This window comes from Melospiza melodia, chromosome 5 (genome assembly GCF_035770615.1).
Source record: "Melospiza melodia melodia isolate bMelMel2 chromosome 5, bMelMel2.pri, whole genome shotgun sequence".
Taxonomy (NCBI): Eukaryota; Metazoa; Chordata; class Aves; order Passeriformes; family Passerellidae; genus Melospiza; species Melospiza melodia.
Genome location: NC_086198.1, coordinates 16723114 through 16742454, shown reverse-complemented (window position 1 = coordinate 16742454; position 19341 = coordinate 16723114). Strand labels below are relative to the sequence as shown.

The 19341-nt window shown below is 38.2% G+C and overlaps 2 protein-coding genes across 4 annotated transcripts in view; both read left to right on the top strand.

Annotated features, from left to right (window-relative positions):
• The window catches only part of CENPE (centromere protein E), a 39017-nt gene extending 34029 nt beyond the window's left edge, over positions 1 to 4988 (top strand). Inside the window, exons 40-45 of the mRNA XM_063157978.1 lie at positions 327 to 530; positions 1120 to 1232; positions 1728 to 1825; positions 2388 to 2547; positions 2972 to 3234; positions 4044 to 4988. Coding sequence (XP_063014048.1) covers positions 327 to 530; positions 1120 to 1232; positions 1728 to 1825; positions 2388 to 2547; positions 2972 to 3234; positions 4044 to 4141 — 936 coding nt within the window. The 3' untranslated portion in view covers positions 4142 to 4988. The remainder of the gene's footprint in view (positions 1 to 326; positions 531 to 1119; positions 1233 to 1727; positions 1826 to 2387; positions 2548 to 2971; positions 3235 to 4043) is intronic.
• A 1795-nt stretch (positions 4989 to 6783) lies between these two features.
• On the top strand, positions 6784 to 18709 carry BDH2 (3-hydroxybutyrate dehydrogenase 2). 3 transcript variants are annotated; one of them, XR_010027756.1, is made up of 11 exons: positions 6784 to 6866; positions 8750 to 8830; positions 10317 to 10395; positions 12287 to 12383; positions 12889 to 12997; positions 14149 to 14209; positions 14904 to 15017; positions 15542 to 15600; positions 16312 to 16404; positions 17230 to 17323; positions 17603 to 18709. XR_010027756.1 is itself a non-coding variant. In XM_063156435.1 (11 exons), the coding sequence occupies exons 3-11, from the start codon at positions 8759 to 8761 to the stop codon at positions 17654 to 17656; spliced, it is 738 nt and encodes a 245-aa protein (XP_063012505.1). In that variant the 5' UTR covers positions 6850 to 6866; positions 8301 to 8464; positions 8750 to 8758; the 3' UTR covers positions 17657 to 18709. The 3 variants fall into 3 exon arrangements, 2 of the variants coding, with proteins under 2 accessions (XP_063012504.1, XP_063012505.1); XM_063156435.1 differs by lacking the exon at positions 17230 to 17323 and adding an exon at positions 8301 to 8464 and having other exon boundaries at positions 6850 to 6866; XM_063156434.1 differs by lacking the exon at positions 17230 to 17323 and having other exon boundaries at positions 6787 to 6866.
• Positions 18710 to 19341: the final 632 nt, after the last annotated feature.

Genomic DNA, 19341 nt, shown 5'->3' with positions numbered 1-19341 from the left:
TACTCTTTATGCTTCCTGTAAGTATATGGTATTCACTATACATGAAGCTGGAGAAGAGTTCTCTATTTAATCACAAGAATTGATAATTCATTTTTTTATGCCACAGTTACCCTTCTCCAAAACACTTTTTCTTTTCTTAGACTTGAGTGTTCTAGACTATTAAAAGGTGACATAAAACAGTGACTTGGACATGAAGAGTTGCTATAGAGCCTGTAGTGTTGGGATTTTTTTTGTGTGGTTTGGGTTTTTGCTAGTTCTTGCTAAGAATATGACCATGTGCTGTTACTGTTACTGCTCATAACTGACTGATTGATGTATCTCAATAGGCTATGGAAGTAAAAATTCAGAAGTTAGAAAATGTAATAAATGAAGTGGGAGAAAGTATCAAAGAGAGAGATGACAGGATAAGCAAGTTACAAGCACAGATGAGAATAAGAACAGAGACAAGTGAGCTCACCCAACTGCAAGCCAAACTGAATGAGATGGATAATTGCCTCAGGACTGCCTTAAGAGAGAAACAGAGTCTTCAGGTATGAGCAAAATACTTCACTCTTCTCTTTCTCCTCTGATTAAAGACACAAAGCAGGCTTGACAACAGTTGTAGGTGAAACATAGCTCTCCATATCTCCAGTCAATGCATTTATTCTGTATGGCATTCCTAGAGTAAATTCCACTTGCTTGTTTAGCAGCCAATTTCACATTCTACCAGTGCAACCATCAGTGGCAACATTTAGAATCCATATTACAGTTCTATAAACTAAATGTGTCACTTGTATGTGATGCATTTCTGAAGCACTTGAAACATCTTAAAACTTTTAAACTGAAACATGATCTATTTACTCAACATTTGCATGCTAATTTAGAATTCACAGATTTATATCTGCACAGAAGTCAGCAAAACTTCCTAAAATATGGTAGCATGTAATACACCAGTGTAGGATACCAACTGCTACTATAGTGCTAGTTGGTAATGTGAGCCACCTTAGTGGAAAATAACTTCCTGCTCCTGGTCTTGTCCTGCAAAATCTAGCAGATCTATAGTAAAGATACAAGGTAAGCATCCCTTAATTTCATTGCTAAGTAAAACGCCCTTATCTGTACTAAATATTTTATTTTCAGGCAAAATTAGATGAAGGTGCTGAGCTGTACAAAGAAGAAATTGACCATCTCAAAACACAATTGGTAAAATGTGATCTGGAAAGAATGAAACAATCCAACTCCTTTGAAAGGAAGTAAGTTCAAATTTTATCTTACAATTCTCAACTACTTCATTCTTAGCTTCTACTTTGCTCTTTTCCTACATAATAAGTAGTTAGCATTCAGCTTGAGGTGTTGTAAGTTTTTATAGTGGTTAGAGAAAGTAAAATCTCTACACACCTTGGGTTGCTTACAAAACTTCTTCCCTATACACCCACCAAAATTTCTCAATCAACTGTGTTCAGCCATATATGAAATAACTGTTCTCATAAAAGAAGGCAAGGGGAAAGCAATAACTGAAAGCACTCTCTACTTGATTAGAGAGAAGGATACACCAAAAATAATTAGTCCAGCTTTTGGGTGCACTTTATCCAAAATCTAACTGACAACCAGGTTTAGGTAGTTTTTCTTGTAAAACATGGCTGTGTCTTGTATTTGATAGCTCACTGGAATTCAGCTGAAATTGTAATAATTATTAAACTGAGGTTTTTTGTGGTTTTTTTTTCCCCCTCCCTTTCTGCTTCATATAGACTTGCTAATTATGAAGCCCTTGCAGAACACCAAGAACAGCAGTTATCAAAGCTAAAAGAAGAACTGAGGAGAGCATACCAAGAGCAAGATGTTACTGGTAAATTCAAGATAAATAAAAGGGACTCTTTCATGTTAAACTCTGAGTTTTGAGGCTAAATCTTTGAAGATGAGATTGAGATGCAGGCCTTGTACTCAAAGGGTATGAGGAGAACTGGGTGCATTGGAAGATGAGATGGAAAGTAGATTCCATCAGCTGCATATGAACTGCATTACAATCACAGCAGTTCTTGTGTTTTTCTCCAGCCATGTTTGCTCTTGTGGAGGGATAAGCTGCAGTGGTGGTAGCTCATGTTGCCACTTTTTCCTTGACATATGAATACCTAGTTCTAATCAAAGCTATGACATACCTGGAACAATAACTAGTTTACCTCTAAATGGCCTGGTGAAGAATCTGTCATGTTTCTTATTATCTCCCTGGCAGTGTGAATAGTGGGAGGTGTATTTTTTGTAGAAAAAAGAGTAACTGTTGGAATGGCACTTGTAACCCCGTGAAGTTTGACATATAAGACCACAAAAAGGAATAGGCTAAAAAATGTATTGGTTTGATTTTAAGCACTCTCCAAATTATGCACACAGATTTGTATAAATCTATTTTCTAGTGCTGAAAGAAGCAGATCCTCAGCAACCCCAAAAACCCCTTACTTGTGGTGGTGGCAGTGGTATTGTGCAGAGCACACAAATACTTGTTCTAAAATCTGAACAAGCCAAGCTACAGAAAGAGAACTTGCAGCTGAAGAAACAAAATGACCTTCTATTGAGGTAAGCGGACAGCTGACTAGCAGCATGTCAAATCATTTATGTACATTTATGTATTTAGGTACATCATTAGTGTATGTTTCTGGGAGACCTATAGAAATGAGTTACCATTGATTTTAGATTTCACATCATGAACTTTTATTTAAAGCTAGTGTTTTATGGCTTATAAAGCCATAGAGGCCTTTTGAACTTTAAATTGCTTACTTTCATAAGAATCTTTTAAATTATGGAAGCTACACTTGAATTGTACATTGGAAGGAATTTCAGTTTAAAAAAAATCTTCTGAAATCAAGATACACAACTATTATACTGCCATGTCTGTCACACATCATCTGAAAATACAGGAACTCTGTTCTTCAGGAATTTTTTCTTAAAGAAATTGCTTTAAACTTTTCTTAATTGAATGCTGGGGTTCTTTTCTTTGCAGTGATGAACTTCAACTGAAAGAAGAACTCAGGAAATGGAAAGAAAGAGCACTAAAACTGAGAGAACAATCCTTAAGAGAAACTACTCAAAAGACAATACCAAAGTCTCCTAAGAAGGCAGTGTCATACTTCTTTAAAGAGCAAACACCTTCACCCTGTAAGGAAACTGTTTCTCAGGAAACAGTGACTCAGGACCTACCAAAACCTCTAAATCCGACTCGTCCAACAAATTTCTTTGATAATTCCAACTTGGGTGTGCTAACAGGTATGTAACACAGTGGTAGTGTCCTATAAGATTTGAAGATGCAAAATGTAAGGGATGGCCTGAGATCTGAAACTTGCATGGTAACAGTGTTCCTGAATGGTTTGTCATATGACTGTTGAAAAGCAGACCATCTGAGCTGTGAAGCTTCTGTATGCTCTACAGAATCAAAATACCAAAATGAATCCTTTGCCTGCTGAAGAATATACAAACCTTTTTTTTCTTTTCTACAGTGGAAGTGTTGATGAGTGACTTTTAGAAGTGAATCAGCAAAATATCGTTATTAGATAACTGGTGCTCTAAAATGTTTCGCTTTTTTAACTTTGCTTAAGCACAGATTTCTGGTAAAACTATATAAAGTTAACTGGTTAGCTTTTTTCTGAAGTTTTTCAAGATGGTAGACTTTAACCTTTGATGTTGCTTTTGCTACTCTGCCCGGTCCCAGCTGCAATAATAGCTGTTTTGATGAGAACTTCTGTTCCTCAGCATCACTTCAGATTTCTTGTATCTGGCCTGATGACTTTTAGTGACCTTCTGCCCTCATGCTTCTCACAGCTTTCAGAGGGCCCCAGCAGACATGTTGAAGAGTAGCCAGGTTTTGAGGTATTAGTAGCAGGCTTCCATAAAGAATATGACTCATTATTTGGTTTTGTGATGGCCACTTGGTAACAGCACAGCTTTCCTCACAACACAAAGCTCCCCAGAGGGAAGCTTTCATAGCTGACAGACAAAACACTAATCAAGATTAAATCACTGTACTCCTGCTGCTTTTCTAACTAAGAAAGGCTTTAATGTTCTTGTCTTCTGTACAGATACACGACCTGAGGGCAGAGAGTCCACACAAGAACATCTTAGGCACTTCTTTGGGACTCCAGACAGAGATAAAGCCCCTGACTGCAAAACCCAGTAAAGATGCTCTGTTGTAAGCTGCCCTTACAGTGCCTACAGCCAGGATCTGCATATACAAAAGAAAATTGCTTCAGGTTAAAAACCATCAGCTGCTTCCATCTTTGCTGTCTTGGAGTTTCTACTTCTCACAGCTGGGAAAGCTGGAATATGAGGACAAAGATGGAAAACCAGATGTTGCCCCACAACCTGCTAAGCTGCTGATGTTCTACTTTGGTGTTTTGGTGTGGATTTTTTTCATAGGAAAGGGAAGCTAATGTATTGAAAAAAAAAAAAGGGAAAAGGAATGGATCACAAACTAATCTACTGTGAAACTTCTCAGTCTCAAAGTTTTCATTCTGTCATTCCTAAAACAGCCCTTTTCTGAGATGTTGATATTTCTGTCTTCAGAGTGCTGTTGACTTGGCAAGAAATATTCTTTTTGTTTCTTAGCATGTGGTTTTTATACCGTATATTCTTTGGGCCAACAAAAACTGCATTTTCACCACAATCTTGACTTCTTAGGTCCCTGCAACCGAAGTTACTGATCTTGTGTTTGTAGAGCACACAATCAAGGGTTCCTCTTAAACTCCTTAAAAGTTTCTGCAGCTCAGCCAATTATGGTACAGTGAGTAACTTTGAATTTTGCATCATTTTTCAATATACCTGTCTGAAGTTGTCTAATTGCACTTTTTTAAAGTAGGAAGCAATTGGACTTCACACTTTTCTGCTTCTCTAGTGAAGGGAAAACAAACCAGATCATTGGGGCAAGATGGGCTCTTATTAACCTACTTATCTGTATTGTGAGACCTACATTTTGTATGTTTTATACTAGAAATTTTGACTTGACAATAAAGTTTGTGTTAAATATGTAAAAATGGTTTTGCTGTTCACTTGTGCTATGATCCAGGGATGCTGACTGCAACATTGTGTCTAAATGTTACCAAATTAGTCTTTTATACTGATTTCATCACTTCCATTATTATTATTATTCTTGTCTCCATCCTCTATAACCTTCTGCAGTAATTACTTGTGCAGAAATTTACTATTGTCAAAGTTTTATTTAATTCTTTGGGTCTATCAGAAAATGGTTGAAGTCTAAAATATAGATCCTCCTCTCTTTCCTGCCCTCCATTACCAACTAAATAGGAATTGGCCACTCAGAACCTGTGATCAACTCCATTAAGGATAAAATCATTACCATGAGATGACAAAGTCATACCCTAAGGAAGATACCTGCATCAAAAGCATCATCCTTATTTTATAGGAACAAATCTCTGTGATGCTAGGTCCTGTTAGGATCACCCAAACTGACAAGCAGATGGCTCCACTGACATGTTCCTGAGCATTCAGCAGTTACTGGAACTGGAGGAGGCACACAAGGATTATGTACCTGATGGAGGTACTTCTTTGGTAAAGAATCAACCTTCTATTTACTTTGAATGGCTGGAAACTGCCAACTACTTTTCCTGTAAGCTGCAAGGATTTATCTCAATCTCTAGCCTGGAATGTGTTTTGGAAAGCTTTTAAAGGCATGATGATATACAGGTTCCAAATACCATTACAGAGTCTTATTTATGATCACAGCCACAGGAATTTATTTTCTGACAGGGATAAGGATAAATGCAAAGTGCTGGTAGGTCTGTCGTGGTTTCTTTTTTGAGGTTGGTTGTAAGTTTTCTGGGTTTGTTTTGGGTTGGTTTTTTGTTTTTTTTTTTTTTTTTTTTTTTTTTTTTGTTTTTTGTTTTTTTTGTTTGGTTTGGTTTGTTACTTTTTTTTTCCTACTATGATGAATGAGATTTCCTTTGGCCACCAGCATTTTGTTGTTCTAATAAATGAATTAGACTGATATTTTTTCTTCCAGAATTGGGAAAGAAGGTGTATATATATATATCTACCTCTTTTATATACAATTTCCATTGGTGTTTTTTTGTTAATTATTACTTGCTTGAAACAACTAGGTTTGGTGATTTTTCTGGTGATTGAACTAAAAAAAGCAGAAACATATTGCAACAGGTGGCAAAAGCTTAGAGGCATAAGTGCTTTTAGCAAATTGAGTCATTACAGGTTTTGTTTACTGGGGAGCTGATTTAGAAAGCTTTAAAAAGAAAGAAAACCTTAGCAGAAACACAGGATAAACTGAACTTTTGTGTATGTGTGTCCCATTTTATCCACAGAAGTGGCTTTTCTGAGAACTAACCGATGTTTAGGCAGGACACCAAATTCCTTAATAATACTATCAGATAGCTTTAAGTCTGGTGTGAGCTCATAGCTAAATTAGTTTGTTCTAGAATTTTTCAGTCTAATGACGTTCATTCTGCTTTAATATATGCTAGTTAAACCACTAGAAACAAAAGATAAGTTGGCAAATCTCCAGTTTAACAACAATAAAAAATAGTCACATAAGTTTTGTCCTGGTTTGGCATTTGATAATCTACATTGCAGAAAGACATTGCTTGGAAAAACAGGTTTGTGGCCTTTTGGTGGGAATCCTACTGATCTCTTGAATTCCCATTGTAAGAGTCAGCTAATGCTGGTGATACCTTTGTGTCCTTTCGTGTGCAGGAGAAAAATCACACTTTTTTAAAATCCTCAGTTTCACTAGATGGCAGCATCTCAGTATTTCAACAGGAAATTACGTTCGTCCAGCTTGGACTACAAATCCCAACAAGCACAGGGAAAAAAAATAATTTAGAACTTCCTTTGGTACAAGGGTCGGTGAATATAGCAAAGCTGTTCTAGATCTCTTGGTGAGTGACTGTATTAATATTTATTTGTAAAGGCTTCATAGAATCAGTATGGCAAATGTTCATAAAACATGACTATTAGATTGAAAAATGTATTTATAATGCATTTTGCTTCCCACGTGTTAAGGCATTTTGGGGAAGTACTTGAACTGGTCCAGGTGGCTTTTGGAAAGAAAAAAAATTCTTCCATTACGTTGCTTCAGAAGTCTCATTTGTTGAATGTGTAACCTTCAGGAAACAGTTTTGGGGCAACTTTTGTTAGGAAAAACATCTAATAATACAGAATTTCTGATCAAAATAAAAGAATAATTTATTCAAAAAGTAGGATACTAAATTTGACTCAGTAATCTGAGTCACAGCATGGATTTGAACATCTCTAGAGGACAGCACTGGCTGCTAACATAGGGAAGATTATGGTACCTTTATTTTAATTTCCCAGTGAAGTACTTGATGTGTTGGATTTGTGTGTATATTTAAGGACTTTGTTCTTATGACACCTTTCTACACCCATATCTACATAGACAAAGTTGCTTGGAGGAGTATGAGAATGCAGCAGTTTAGCTTATGGGGAACCCAATTAACAAACTCCAGATATTTCACTGTGACTAGAACACAGGGACCTCACTTTTTAGGAAGTTCTGTGAAATTTGGTATTTGTGTTCACTTGTTTGCATTTTTGTATGCTGTGTTTCGTTAAACCTAACACAGCACTTAAACAAGGCTGTATTTTCCCTTTTGGCTGCTCCACCTAGGCTAAGGTAGCAGATCCTAGAGGTTCCCTACTGCCCCAGGCACACTCAGTGTTCCCTGAGAACAGGGAACAAGAGGCAAGACTGGGGGCTTCATTCCCCCACACTTTCCTGCTTCACTGGGACTGGGAGCCTGCTGTGCTGGAGGATTCCTAAGACAACTGAGTGCAGATACCAAGGCCATGGCATTGTGTGGGATGTATTGCAGTCTAGGACATGGAAAAGTTTGTAGAGAAACAGAAGACAGGCTTGCTTTCTGAGAATACCACAGATAGTGGAAACACTAGATTATCAATTATTGTACTGCCTTTTTTTTTTTTTGCCTGTTTAAGAAAAAATAAAATCAAATTTCTGTTATAATGAAGCTTAACTTCTGAGCTCAAATGCCTTTTGACTTCTTGAGACCCTTTACATACTACTAAAAAAAAGAAAAAGATGGGGCAGCTCTGCCTCTCAGAACTCTGGAAAATTGAGGGCCACAGGACAATTGTGATGGCAGAGGTACACCCTGGATCGTTGTCGTGGGTTGACAGCCTTTATCCCAATATCGTGTGTTGTGTCTGGCAGCTGTGCCTTTTCTCTCTTCCTCCCCCCCTGGCCGTCTTGCTGCGGCGGGCGGGGAAGAGAGGGGGGGAGATTTTGACCAGGCCTTTTTGGCTTTTGGCTTTTTGCTGCTTGGCTTGGCTAGCCGCTTTGCTTGCTTGCTTTCTGCTTTTTGCGCTGTTTTTTTCTTTTCTTTTGTTCCCTCTTTCTTACCCTCCCCTGAAGATACTGGACCGGCTCCAGACCTGACCTGAGACGTCCAGGACGCCTGGAGCTTGCAAGAGAAGCCTGGCGCCCTCACCACACACAGTCTGTTTCTTTCCTTTTCTTGTGTTGGGGAGTGTTCTTTTGTTACTTGTAAATAAATAGGTTTTGTTTTCCACTTTGCTCCTCCGAGAAATTCCTTCCCGAACCCGGTGTTGGGGGAGGGGTGGTTGGAGGTTTGTTTTGTTTGGGGGGCTCCCTTTTGGAGATTTCCCCTAATTTGTCCTAAACCAGGACAATCGTGTCTAGTTTTGGGCATGTGTTTGCATCTGATTCCAGGGGGGGGATGGTGTTGCCTTGTTTGCTAAATTTCTGTTCATTCCCGTGCAGGTCAGCGCCATGGGGCGGCTGGATGGGAAGATCATCCTGTTGTCTGCAGCAGCACAGGGCATTGGCCGAGCAGCTGCTATTGTAAGTTGGAAAATGTTTGTTCTGCTGGGCCTGTGCAAGGTCTCTCATTCTAGCTTGTCCAGTGACACCTGCACCAAACCAGTTCTTGAATTAATAAACCACAGATGATGCTAGAAGCACACAGTGAAAAAATCAGGGAATAATATAGCCACTATGCTGTATCATGCAGGCTTTGTGCTGTTTCAATTTATGAAAATCTTCAACTCTGAGTGGAGATGTTAGACAAGGATAAGAACCAGATTTGAGGACAGCTGCATCTGCTTTTTTAACAATTTATGGTTGGTACTGCCTGTACCTTTTATTCAACATCTCTGTTGCTTTGTTCTGGAAGAAAATAGAGATGATAGAGGGAATATTTCCTGGTGTAAGGCTGGATACTATTAGGATCCATTACAGTAAAGCCAAGGTATTTTACCTATATTCATGACTGACAAAACCAAGTTCACATGATACTAGCACATTGTTCACAATGAGCAACTGTAAGGAACCCTTTACAAATTTTGATTACTGTTAAACAGAATTTAAGGTATGTATGAACTTTCCAGTTAGCTTATAACTCCTTTTGACCAGTTCTTCTCCTGCTACTTCCCTTTTCCATGGCAAATAAAAAACCCAGCAGAATTATCTTGTTATCTCTCTAATGTAATTAACAGCTCAGGAGAAGCTCCTGTAGCATTTTTGCTAGACTGGTTAGTTTCTCATTAGTGTGGCTGAGAACACAGAAGACTGCTGATCTTGGCTCTTACATGAATCACTCAGTCCAAGGAGCAGGTAATCCTCCTGACGGCTTCACTTTGTAAATACCCAACCAACCATGGAAAGCTGGTATGGTTAATGTCACTATCCTCTTAAGCTGCACTTGGGACACCTATTTGGAAGATAAGGGGCTACAGTCCAAGATGTCCTTTTGACAGAATTTACTTCCTTAGCTGTTGATTTATCAGTAATCACAATAAAAAGAGGCTTTTGAGGAGTTTGTCAAGAATGAAGCAGTGTCTCTGGTTAAATATCAAAAGCCATGCTGCTTTTAATATTGTTCTATTCCAATTACTTGGATACAAAGGATTTGTTTTTAAAATCCTGGTTTATGACTTCTGCCTTTACCTGTCAAATTTTGTAATATTTTAATCTAACAATGGATTTAAATTAGATTTAAATCGAACAATACAGACAGTTCTAGCCCCATTGCTTACTACTGCAGCTAGTAAGGGCAATAATAATTTCCATTATCTTAGTCTGGTTACTGTTCTTATACTTTATTTATAGATTCCTTCCTTTAGGGAAAACACCTTAAATCTGTCTTATCACACAAAGTTAAGTAGTTGTCTGCAACTCCCTGATATGCCCAGAATGAAAACTTAGAGATCAGCTACCTTCAGCTTGGCTTGGCTCCTATTTCAAGCCAAAAAGCACCTGAAAATAAAACAGATTTTATTTCTGGCATGACCTGGAATATCTAAATATAAACTGTTTCTGTGTTCTCCAGGCTTTTGCTAAAGAAGGAGCCAAAGTCATTGCTACAGACATCAATGAGTCTAAACTGCAAGAACTGGGGAAATATCCAGGTAAATGGCCCTACATCAGGCATTAGTTCAGCTCTTACAAGTTTTGTGTAGGCTGTCTGAGATACATTTTGAGGATAGGAAAGCTTGAAAAAGACAGGAAAAAAGAAAACCAGACTAGTTCTTCTAATGTTTGCATTGCTTTATGCTGTGGTATAAAAGAACAGAGATTTGCCATCTAAAATATTGCAATGTCAGCATATCAGAGTATTATTCCAGACATGTGGAATAACTGATTTTCTTGTGTCACAGAAGAAGTTGATGTTTGCTGGAACAGCACCCATTTCAGTTACCTTTTGCCTTCACTAGGCTAATTATCAAGTGCGTCACTCTGGAAGGCATGGGATGTTTTTTTCTCTGATCAAGAGAACATCCCACTATACAAAAAGGTAAACCTAGTGTCTTGCATTTCTATGGTCCATACTTGGCTTGTCCTTTTAATGCATTCTGTATTGTCCTATAGAGTCCATATGTCTTTAGAAATGTAATTCTAGCAACACTAGATATGCCTATTTTGTGGTATAAATGTTCAGGCCTGAAGGTTGTTTTGTACTGCCAACACAGGAACATGCTTCAAGGAGCAGGTTTTGCACAGGCATGTTTCTAATCACAAGTGGGATAGTAGGTTAAAAAGTATTTTTTCAGTATTGAAATAAAAATAAGACTTGGTGTAGTTCACAGCTGACAATGCTTCTAACTTGATTTGAGAGAAGAAAGTGGATTTAAAGAATTCCTACTAAAGGCTGACAGTAAAATACACAAAACCACAGCTGGCACAACTTTTAGCATGACTATCAGGCTCTGCCAAATGGAGCTCACAAAAAGAAATCCCTTTGTAATTGTTTGGGAACTTGAGGGCTTTTCGGGTTCCTTCTGAGGGTATTTGGGAAAATGTTACATTTTTTTCCTCTGCTAGTATGCTCACAAGGAAAGAAATAATTTTCCATATACTCAGAGCCATTTCCATCCTTTAGACATAAGATTAGTCAGTCTATAATTCATCAAGACTTTGCACTTTGAGGTCTTTGAATTTTATCCAGGAGAGGTAATTCCAATGTGATGTTAATCACCAGCCTGTAGTCTGATCGAATGCACAAATCTCTTCAAAAGTGTCTCTACATTTATCTAAGACACAGAAAGCCTTTTCATGGAAACCAAAGCTTGGTGCTTTGGTTTCAAAAAACCCCAGGGTTTTATCCATTTCAAATCAAATTCTCCTTTGGCAATACTCAGATGCTTTACAGAGAGCTTTACAGTGTTTCATGGAATCATATCTGTTGGGTTAGACTTTGGGACGCCGTGTAGTTCCATCTAGTGCTCAAAGTGGCACTGGTTAGAGCAGGTTGCTCAGGGCTATGTTTCATTAAGTTCTGAACATCTCTAAGGATGGAATTTCATCTGCAGGACCCTGTTCCAGAGTGACTGCCCTCATGATTTTAATTATCTATGCAAAATAATTTTGCTTTATTAATTAAATTATATAAAGCTCATTCATAATATCATCAACTACACATGAGAATGTGGCATGTAGTGAGACTGTAAGACACATGTAACTAGTTCCAGGTGTTATTCTATGATAATGAGTGTGAAAGTTTATTATGATTATATGAGTTCTCTAATTCTTCTGTGAGACTACAGTGCAATTCAAACTTCTTTGGAATGTTTTTATAGTAAATTAAGCTAGCTCATCTGCTTGTCATGCTGCATAACAATTAAAACAGTTGATCATTTTCATTCTCTCCTGAAATTTGAAATAGCATCATATGCTGTCCCAGATTAACCACTGCACAAACTTGATCATTGAGTGAATTAAATTTCAAGTGCTATCCTCAGCACATCAGAAAAACACTCAGCTCAATGAAATACATTGAAGTAAATGCTGTGTTTTTTCTAGGCATTCAGATACGGGTTCTGGATGTCACCAAAAAGGAGCAGATAGAAAATCTGGCCAAGGAGATTGAAAAGATTGATGTCCTCTGTAACATTGCAGGGTAACCAGAATCTCTTTGCTACTACTGTTTTTCCAGTTTTCCCTGTCCTCCAGAACTACTTTCTATTACTTCAATGCGTTTTATTTGTTATGTTTTAATGGATTTTATATTCTTAATAGAAACCTCCATGTGTTTCCATCAAAACTGGACTTTTTTTGCACAGCCACATAACCTAGGCCAAGATAGAACAGCTCTGGAACTTGTGTTTTCCTCACTCTATGGGTACCTTGTACCGATGGCTTTGGCCCTTCCAGCACAACAGTGAACAAAGCCTGACAGTCTGCTAGTGCTTTTTTTTTTTTTTTTTTTTTTTGGTTCTTCTGTTGCACATATGGAGTCTGCTTTGTGTCCTTGATATTTACCAGAAGAAATACACTGCTGCTTGCATTCTTCAAAGGAGCTCTCTTTAAAGCTTGGAAAAGTTAATTGCTACAAAACAGCAATGGAAAAAGAGTCACAGAAATGTAAGCCACAGACAGTAATCCACTTCATGCACTCATTCTAGGTTTGTTCATCATGGAACCATTCTGGAGTGTGAGGAGCAAGACTGGGACTTCACGATGAACCTCAATGTTCGCAGCATGTACCTGATGATCAAGACATTCCTCCCCAAGGCAAGGCTTGGCTGCCCATGGCTTTCAGTCTCTGCTGCATTGTTTAAAGTGTGACAGATCAGAGTTGCTGCCACTGTGGCAGTGTACAAAATACAAGCGTGCCACTTTGGATGGGGGGCCCTTAGAGTATAGTAATCCTACTATTAAACATTCTCTTCATTGCATATTTCAAGTAGACAATTTATCTAAAGGATATGGTAGAAAGGATTTATCTGGGGAGCTGGCATATGTAAACTAGCTAAAATACTTCAGACTTTATGCAGAGCAGTGATGGAGTCTCTGCAATACAGTGCTAACGTATTCTACTACAGCACACAGCTGCACAATACCACTGCTACAAAGTATAAATAAATCATCTATTTTAATATGAATTTTGTACAGCTCTGGAGACTATCTTGTGAAAAAATTCAGGGATGCTGATTAGAGAACAACAGCTCAGTGAATGTAGCAGCTCCAAGACGCTTCTTGGTTTTTCCATAATCACTAGGTTTGGGTCTAAAAAACATTGTGGACTGAATAAGGTGTTTGCATTCCCATAAATGCCAAGGCCAGATTTGAAAGCTGTGACTATGACTGGATGACAACTGTTATTTTCAGTATTCTTCCAGGTTTTTTTGCTTGGTTGGTTTGGTTTTTAGTTTGTTTGGGGTGGTTTTTTTCTTAGCTGAACTTAATTTTCAAAGTTTGGGGATTTTTAAGAATGTCAGGCATATCAGATTTTAGGATGCCTAAAAAGGTCGTAACTTGAAGAAAATTGCAATTCATAGATGCTAGAGTGTTGTGCTTTAGTCTTCTCCAAAACAAGAAGAGTTTGAGTGGGATCAGTGAGTTGCTTCATTGGTAGATGGTAAGGGCAGATGTCTGTGTGGTGTAACTTACTGTTGCGACAGAGGGCAATGACTGAGAGGTGGCAACCTAGGAAAAAATCCTTTCCTGGCATAGTGTTCAATCCTGACATGGCTCAGGGGAACTGAGGGAGAATTTCAGACTCTGCTTTACTGCTTCAGTCAATGGCACCTACCCATGCCAACTGAGCTTTATTGCCCTGTGTATCAAGTAGGGCTGTTCTGTGTGTTGCTGTGGGCTGTTTTGCTGAACCTGTAGATGACAAAACAGTTTGCATTTGAGTGACATAAGTACTCTCTTTGCAGATGCTTAAACAGAAATCTGGAAATATTATAAATATGTCTTCTGTGGCATCCAGCATCAAAGGTCAGTAGCTTGCTAGAGTTCCTTATATAAATCCTTATATAAATATGTAAATTTATATAGAATTCCTTGTATAAATAAAGGTGATGTATATACAATATAAATATTGTGCCACCTTGAACTTAGAGGACATTCTAAATTCAAAACTACTTCTAATCCTGTGGAGGGATCAGTTAGGGACAAAAAGGGAACACATTAACTCAAACATAAGTGCAAGGAGACAGAAAATTGTAGACACTCCAAGATCCTTACCTCTGAGCTTTTTTAATGTTTTGTAGCATTCTTTTTACCAGTATGTATTAACTAAGAAGGTATTACTTCCAGTGATATCTTGGTACATATGTTCTTCAGAGATATAATAAAGAAATGACAATTACATAAGTGCTGTAACTATGCTTTCAAAGAAGCCTGATCATGACTAACAGATGGATTTCTACTGTTCCCAAATCTTTGCTGCTTGTTACATTTTCTAGACAATTCCCCAGGCTTGCACTATTGAAAGATTGTGTGCTTTCCTCTGGTGTATACCTGAGTAGAATCTGGCAGTTGGCATTCCAACTAGCCTGCCCTTATGGAGCGGCTACAGCTGCTACAGGAAATGCTGGAGTCCAGAAGCAGGTGTATATTGAACAATCTTGGCTCTTTTTTTCCTTTATAATGCTGTTTCTGTGCTGCCTTGACATGGACCTTGTGTTAGGAGTTGTGAACAGGTGTGCCTACAGTACCTCAAAGGCAGCAGTTATTGGGCTGACAAAGGCAGTGGCTGCTGATTTCATTGAGCAAGGCATCAGATGCAACTGTGTGTGTCCTGGTAAGTGCTCTTACATTATCCTGTGATCTAGGAGCAGATGCTAGAAGGCCAGATTGAGTCTGGCTTTTTTTAACAAAGAATAGACTTGGAAGTGTTAACTGAAGTTACCAGCAGTCTACAAGAACAGGGCAGGCTTGAAAGGCTTAATATAGAAAAGTTGTTGTTCTGTGGTTAAACTGGATGTTTAGTCTGATTAACCTACTAGCTGCACTTTACACATACATTACACAGTAATTGAATGGTTCTTTTCAAAGATGCAGTCTCAGAAGTTAGAAGCAGACAAGAGCTACCTAACAGTCTGACCATTGTTTAACCATACAAAAAATATTGAAACTAATTCTCAAAACTCTTGCCTTCTACAGAAATTTAAAACTCTGTGCTCTGTTGGTGGCTTTGTAGTCTTTCTCCTGAATTATATTGCAAAGTTAAACATAGGTGTTAAGACATACAAATAGAACAAATAAACTTTTGTTGTGATTGCTGATGCAGTTGATTATTAACACTGAATTTAAAATTTTGCTTAGGAACTGTTGACACACCATCTTTACAGGAAAGAATCCAAGCCCGGCCTAACCCAGAACAGGTGAGAAAGCAATTTATTAGCTTGGTCACATGTATATATGTTTAACTCTCTTTTAAAAACGAATATATAGTTGTACTTCTGCCCATATTCAAGAATGTCCTCAATTTCAGAGTATTGTGGATAACTTAACATTGCTGTCTTCTTTGAAAGTGTGGTCAGCTTGAACTCGAGACAGAAGCTTTACAGCCAGACCAGAACTGAAGCCTCAGAAGGACAATATTGGTTAGTGAATGCACAGGGGCTCTCATCCAGGGAAGCAACTTCAAGTGTTGGTTACAGTATCCAGTGCAAAAGCAGAGGAAATTTTCTATTGTGGCATGTGTCAGCCACAAGGAAGTGCAAAAACAGCACAGACAGAGCATTCTGGCCTATGCATTTCCACATTATTTGGGATATTTAACCATCATTATTAGATAATGCTAAGTTCTCATCTGAAGGACATGGGAATATCTACCACCAAAGGAAGAAGGACTTTATGTTGGTTTTATTCTAGAATCAGAGATTTAGCTGCTTTTTAAAAGTCTCCTTATGTTTTTCAACCTGAAATTCATATCCCTGTTGATTTTATGTTTTTCCAGCTTTAACTCCCTACGTAATGCCCTAAAGGAAGTTATGACTAGAAGCCTGTTTCCAATACTGCTTTGTAGATGTCAGTAGGTTAAAATAATTGGGTTTTTATTTTTGATATCCCAAATGCTCTTGCATATCCAGGCACTGAAGGACTTTCTGGCCAGACAGAAGACTGGCAGGATGGCTACTGCGGAAGAAGTGGCCCATCTCTGTGTGTACCTGGCCTCTGATGAAGTAAGTATAGACAATGAAATGTCCTGTCACAGAATCCCGTACTACTTTGTTGTTCTCAGTAAAGAGGGTATTTGTTTCAGGACAATTTTCATTCTCTTTGAGCTGGATTATAACAAAAATTAAAACCAAACTATGTTCTTTTACTGAGTTCATCCTGCAATACAAAAAGTGTTCTGAATGTTGACAGTGATTGCAAGGCGTTATGTATTTGGTGCCATAGCCCGGTGGTTGCATGTCACCTGAGCAAACTGACTGACCCCAGGTCATCCTGAATGGTGAACAAAATGCGCTTGTCAGCTTTACCAAGCTTGTGCCATGGCTAGATCATGTTTTAAGGAGGTAGAATTAGTAGAGCTGCTGGAGATTTTAGCTAATGCTCAGGGTGAATCTGCCATCCCAGCATAAGGAAAACAACAGACCCACTGTGGATGTTACACACCAGATTCCAGATGACCACTGCAAACAGCACCAACACTAATGAGCACACACCAATGTTATTTCAACTGCTGTGATTTTACTGAGACTAGAAACTGGACTGGATTTGTCTGGACATGTCCAGCAGTCCTAATGTCCATGTCAAAATACTTCAGTGGATTTAGTTCAGTGTTAATGTTGCTATTTGTCAGTAGTCTGTTTCTCAATTTCATCTTGGGTTTAGTATTTCCATAATGCTAATAATTTTTCCAGTCTGCTCACAGGGTTTTCAATGGTGTGTAAACAGAATTCCATTTTTTCAATATATTCAGAATGTTTCAGCAGTGACATAAGGAAGAATGTCAACAGTTCAGTTGCTTACCCCACTATCCATATAATTTAATTTTTTAGTTAGGTCCCATTATAATTATTGGCTGACCTGATCAGATTCTGCTCAGCTGAACAGACCTAATAACATCACAGTGTGAGGTATTTACTCCTGCAGGTAAGATATCTAAAGTCTAGCTTTTTTAAATTTGTGCTCCCAGGATGCATTCTCATCTAAATGCCTCTAGTAATACTTTTGCCACACTTCCTTGAATTAAGTAAAAGGCCTCAATTTCTGTTTCTTTCTATTTAGATATTATATTACTTAGGTATTTTTGTAAAACAGAAAAAAGTGTATAAAAAGAGAGCATATTTTTTAATTTAAAGAAAGTATTTCCCTGTAATTAATAGCTGTGAAAAATTACTTCAAATCATTGTTTATTTTATGTAATTTCAGTCTGCCTATGTGACTGGTAATGAGCTAATCATCGATGGAGGATGGAGCTTGTGATTGACTCTACCTGCAAATGGAAATTCATGCTATGATGGGCAAAAAATGAGGATGGTGTTTCTTGCAAAGATTGAGATCATGCATGTGATGTCTTTCCAAACAAATTTGCTATTTCTAGATTGATCTTACTGATTAACTTTTCCTTAAATAGAGAAATAGTGGAGTAAAACATACTTCATGTGGCTTCAATTTATGGCAGCTCCAAAAACATGAAAGAACAGCAGTTTAATGTTTAAGATTTCAGGAGGCCAAAAATACTATTCAAGTTACAAAATCTGAGTTGTGTTTTAAGTAAAATCTGAGTTAAAGGAATTAACTATTATATTTAGTCTCATCTTACTAGGTATTTGGAAATTAAATACACGTATTTGGAAATTAAATAATCACAATTAAATGCCCACAAGAACAACTATGCAAGGGCAATACTCTAGCAGGTATGGATGGGGGTATATGTGAGAGGAGTATTCTTAAATATATGGGTGGATTTTCATGAATATGCTTGACTTGAAGCACAAAAGCAAAAGGAGTGGATTTTACCACTCTAGATAGAGCCAATTGTCCTGGGGTGACGTTATGATGCTTGTATCCCCATTCATCTGTTCTGTGCCTTTAAGACCGGCTCTGAAGAGTGGAAGTTTTGTTTGGGTTTCCCTCATCAGGGACACAGAGACGAGCAGCACATAGGGCTGTTTTTCACTTCTTGCTTCAGCTTGCTGCTTTGCTTGCTCCCTTTTCTGCTCTTGCTTCTGCTCTGCTTTGGCCTCTGCTTATTAGCTAGTTCTAGGTAAACAGTCCACATCCCTTCCTGGACTGTTTCTCCGCTCCTGTTTCTGTGACCATCTCGAACCTGCTCTGGACTGGGACCTGGGAACACCGGGGGTTTGCACCGTTCGGCTGCAGCAGCTGCCCCAGCGCCGGAGGGACTGAGAACAGAGCAACCACCCCCGAAAGAGACTTTGTGATTTTGTCATCTTTCTCAGAGCGGTGTCATCGGGTACTGTTCATTTTGTGTGCTGGGGTTGCTGTACCAGTCAAATAAACAGGTTCTTTCCACCTCTCTCCAAGGAATTTTTTCCCGAACCAGTTGGGGGGAGGGGCCGTGTGGGTTTTGCTTTCTGGAGGGGCCCTCCTTTGCAGATTCTTTAACAAATTTGCCTTAAACCAGTACACCAATGTATTTGTCTCCAAAATGTACTAAAGTACTAATGTACTAATATTGGACAAATTCTGTAAAATCTGTTGCTAGGTGCTATACTTTGGTGCTCTATGCCTTATTCTCAAGTACCAATACAGCTTGCACTAAAGCACAAGGCAAAATTTCTCTGAAAAGGACTGTTTCTACAAGAGTATGTGCTGATGTTTTTATTGTGGTAGCACATGGTAGCTTTGATTCATGAAACAGAAACCTATTATTGTCAAGTTTCATACTCTGGGAAAAAACATAGGTCCTGTCCCAGAGATCTAAGGCAATGAATAACCTGAATTCACAAAGCATTTGTTTTGCTAACATACTGCTTAAAACCAACATGAATTATATGGTCTGACTGTCAGGTTACCTTTAACATTTATCTAGTTCATAAATGCAACTCTAATTTAATACATATCTTCATATATATTATATACATATATATGTGAGGGAGCAATTAAGGACTAAATGCTACTTAATATGATTCATCAATAATCAA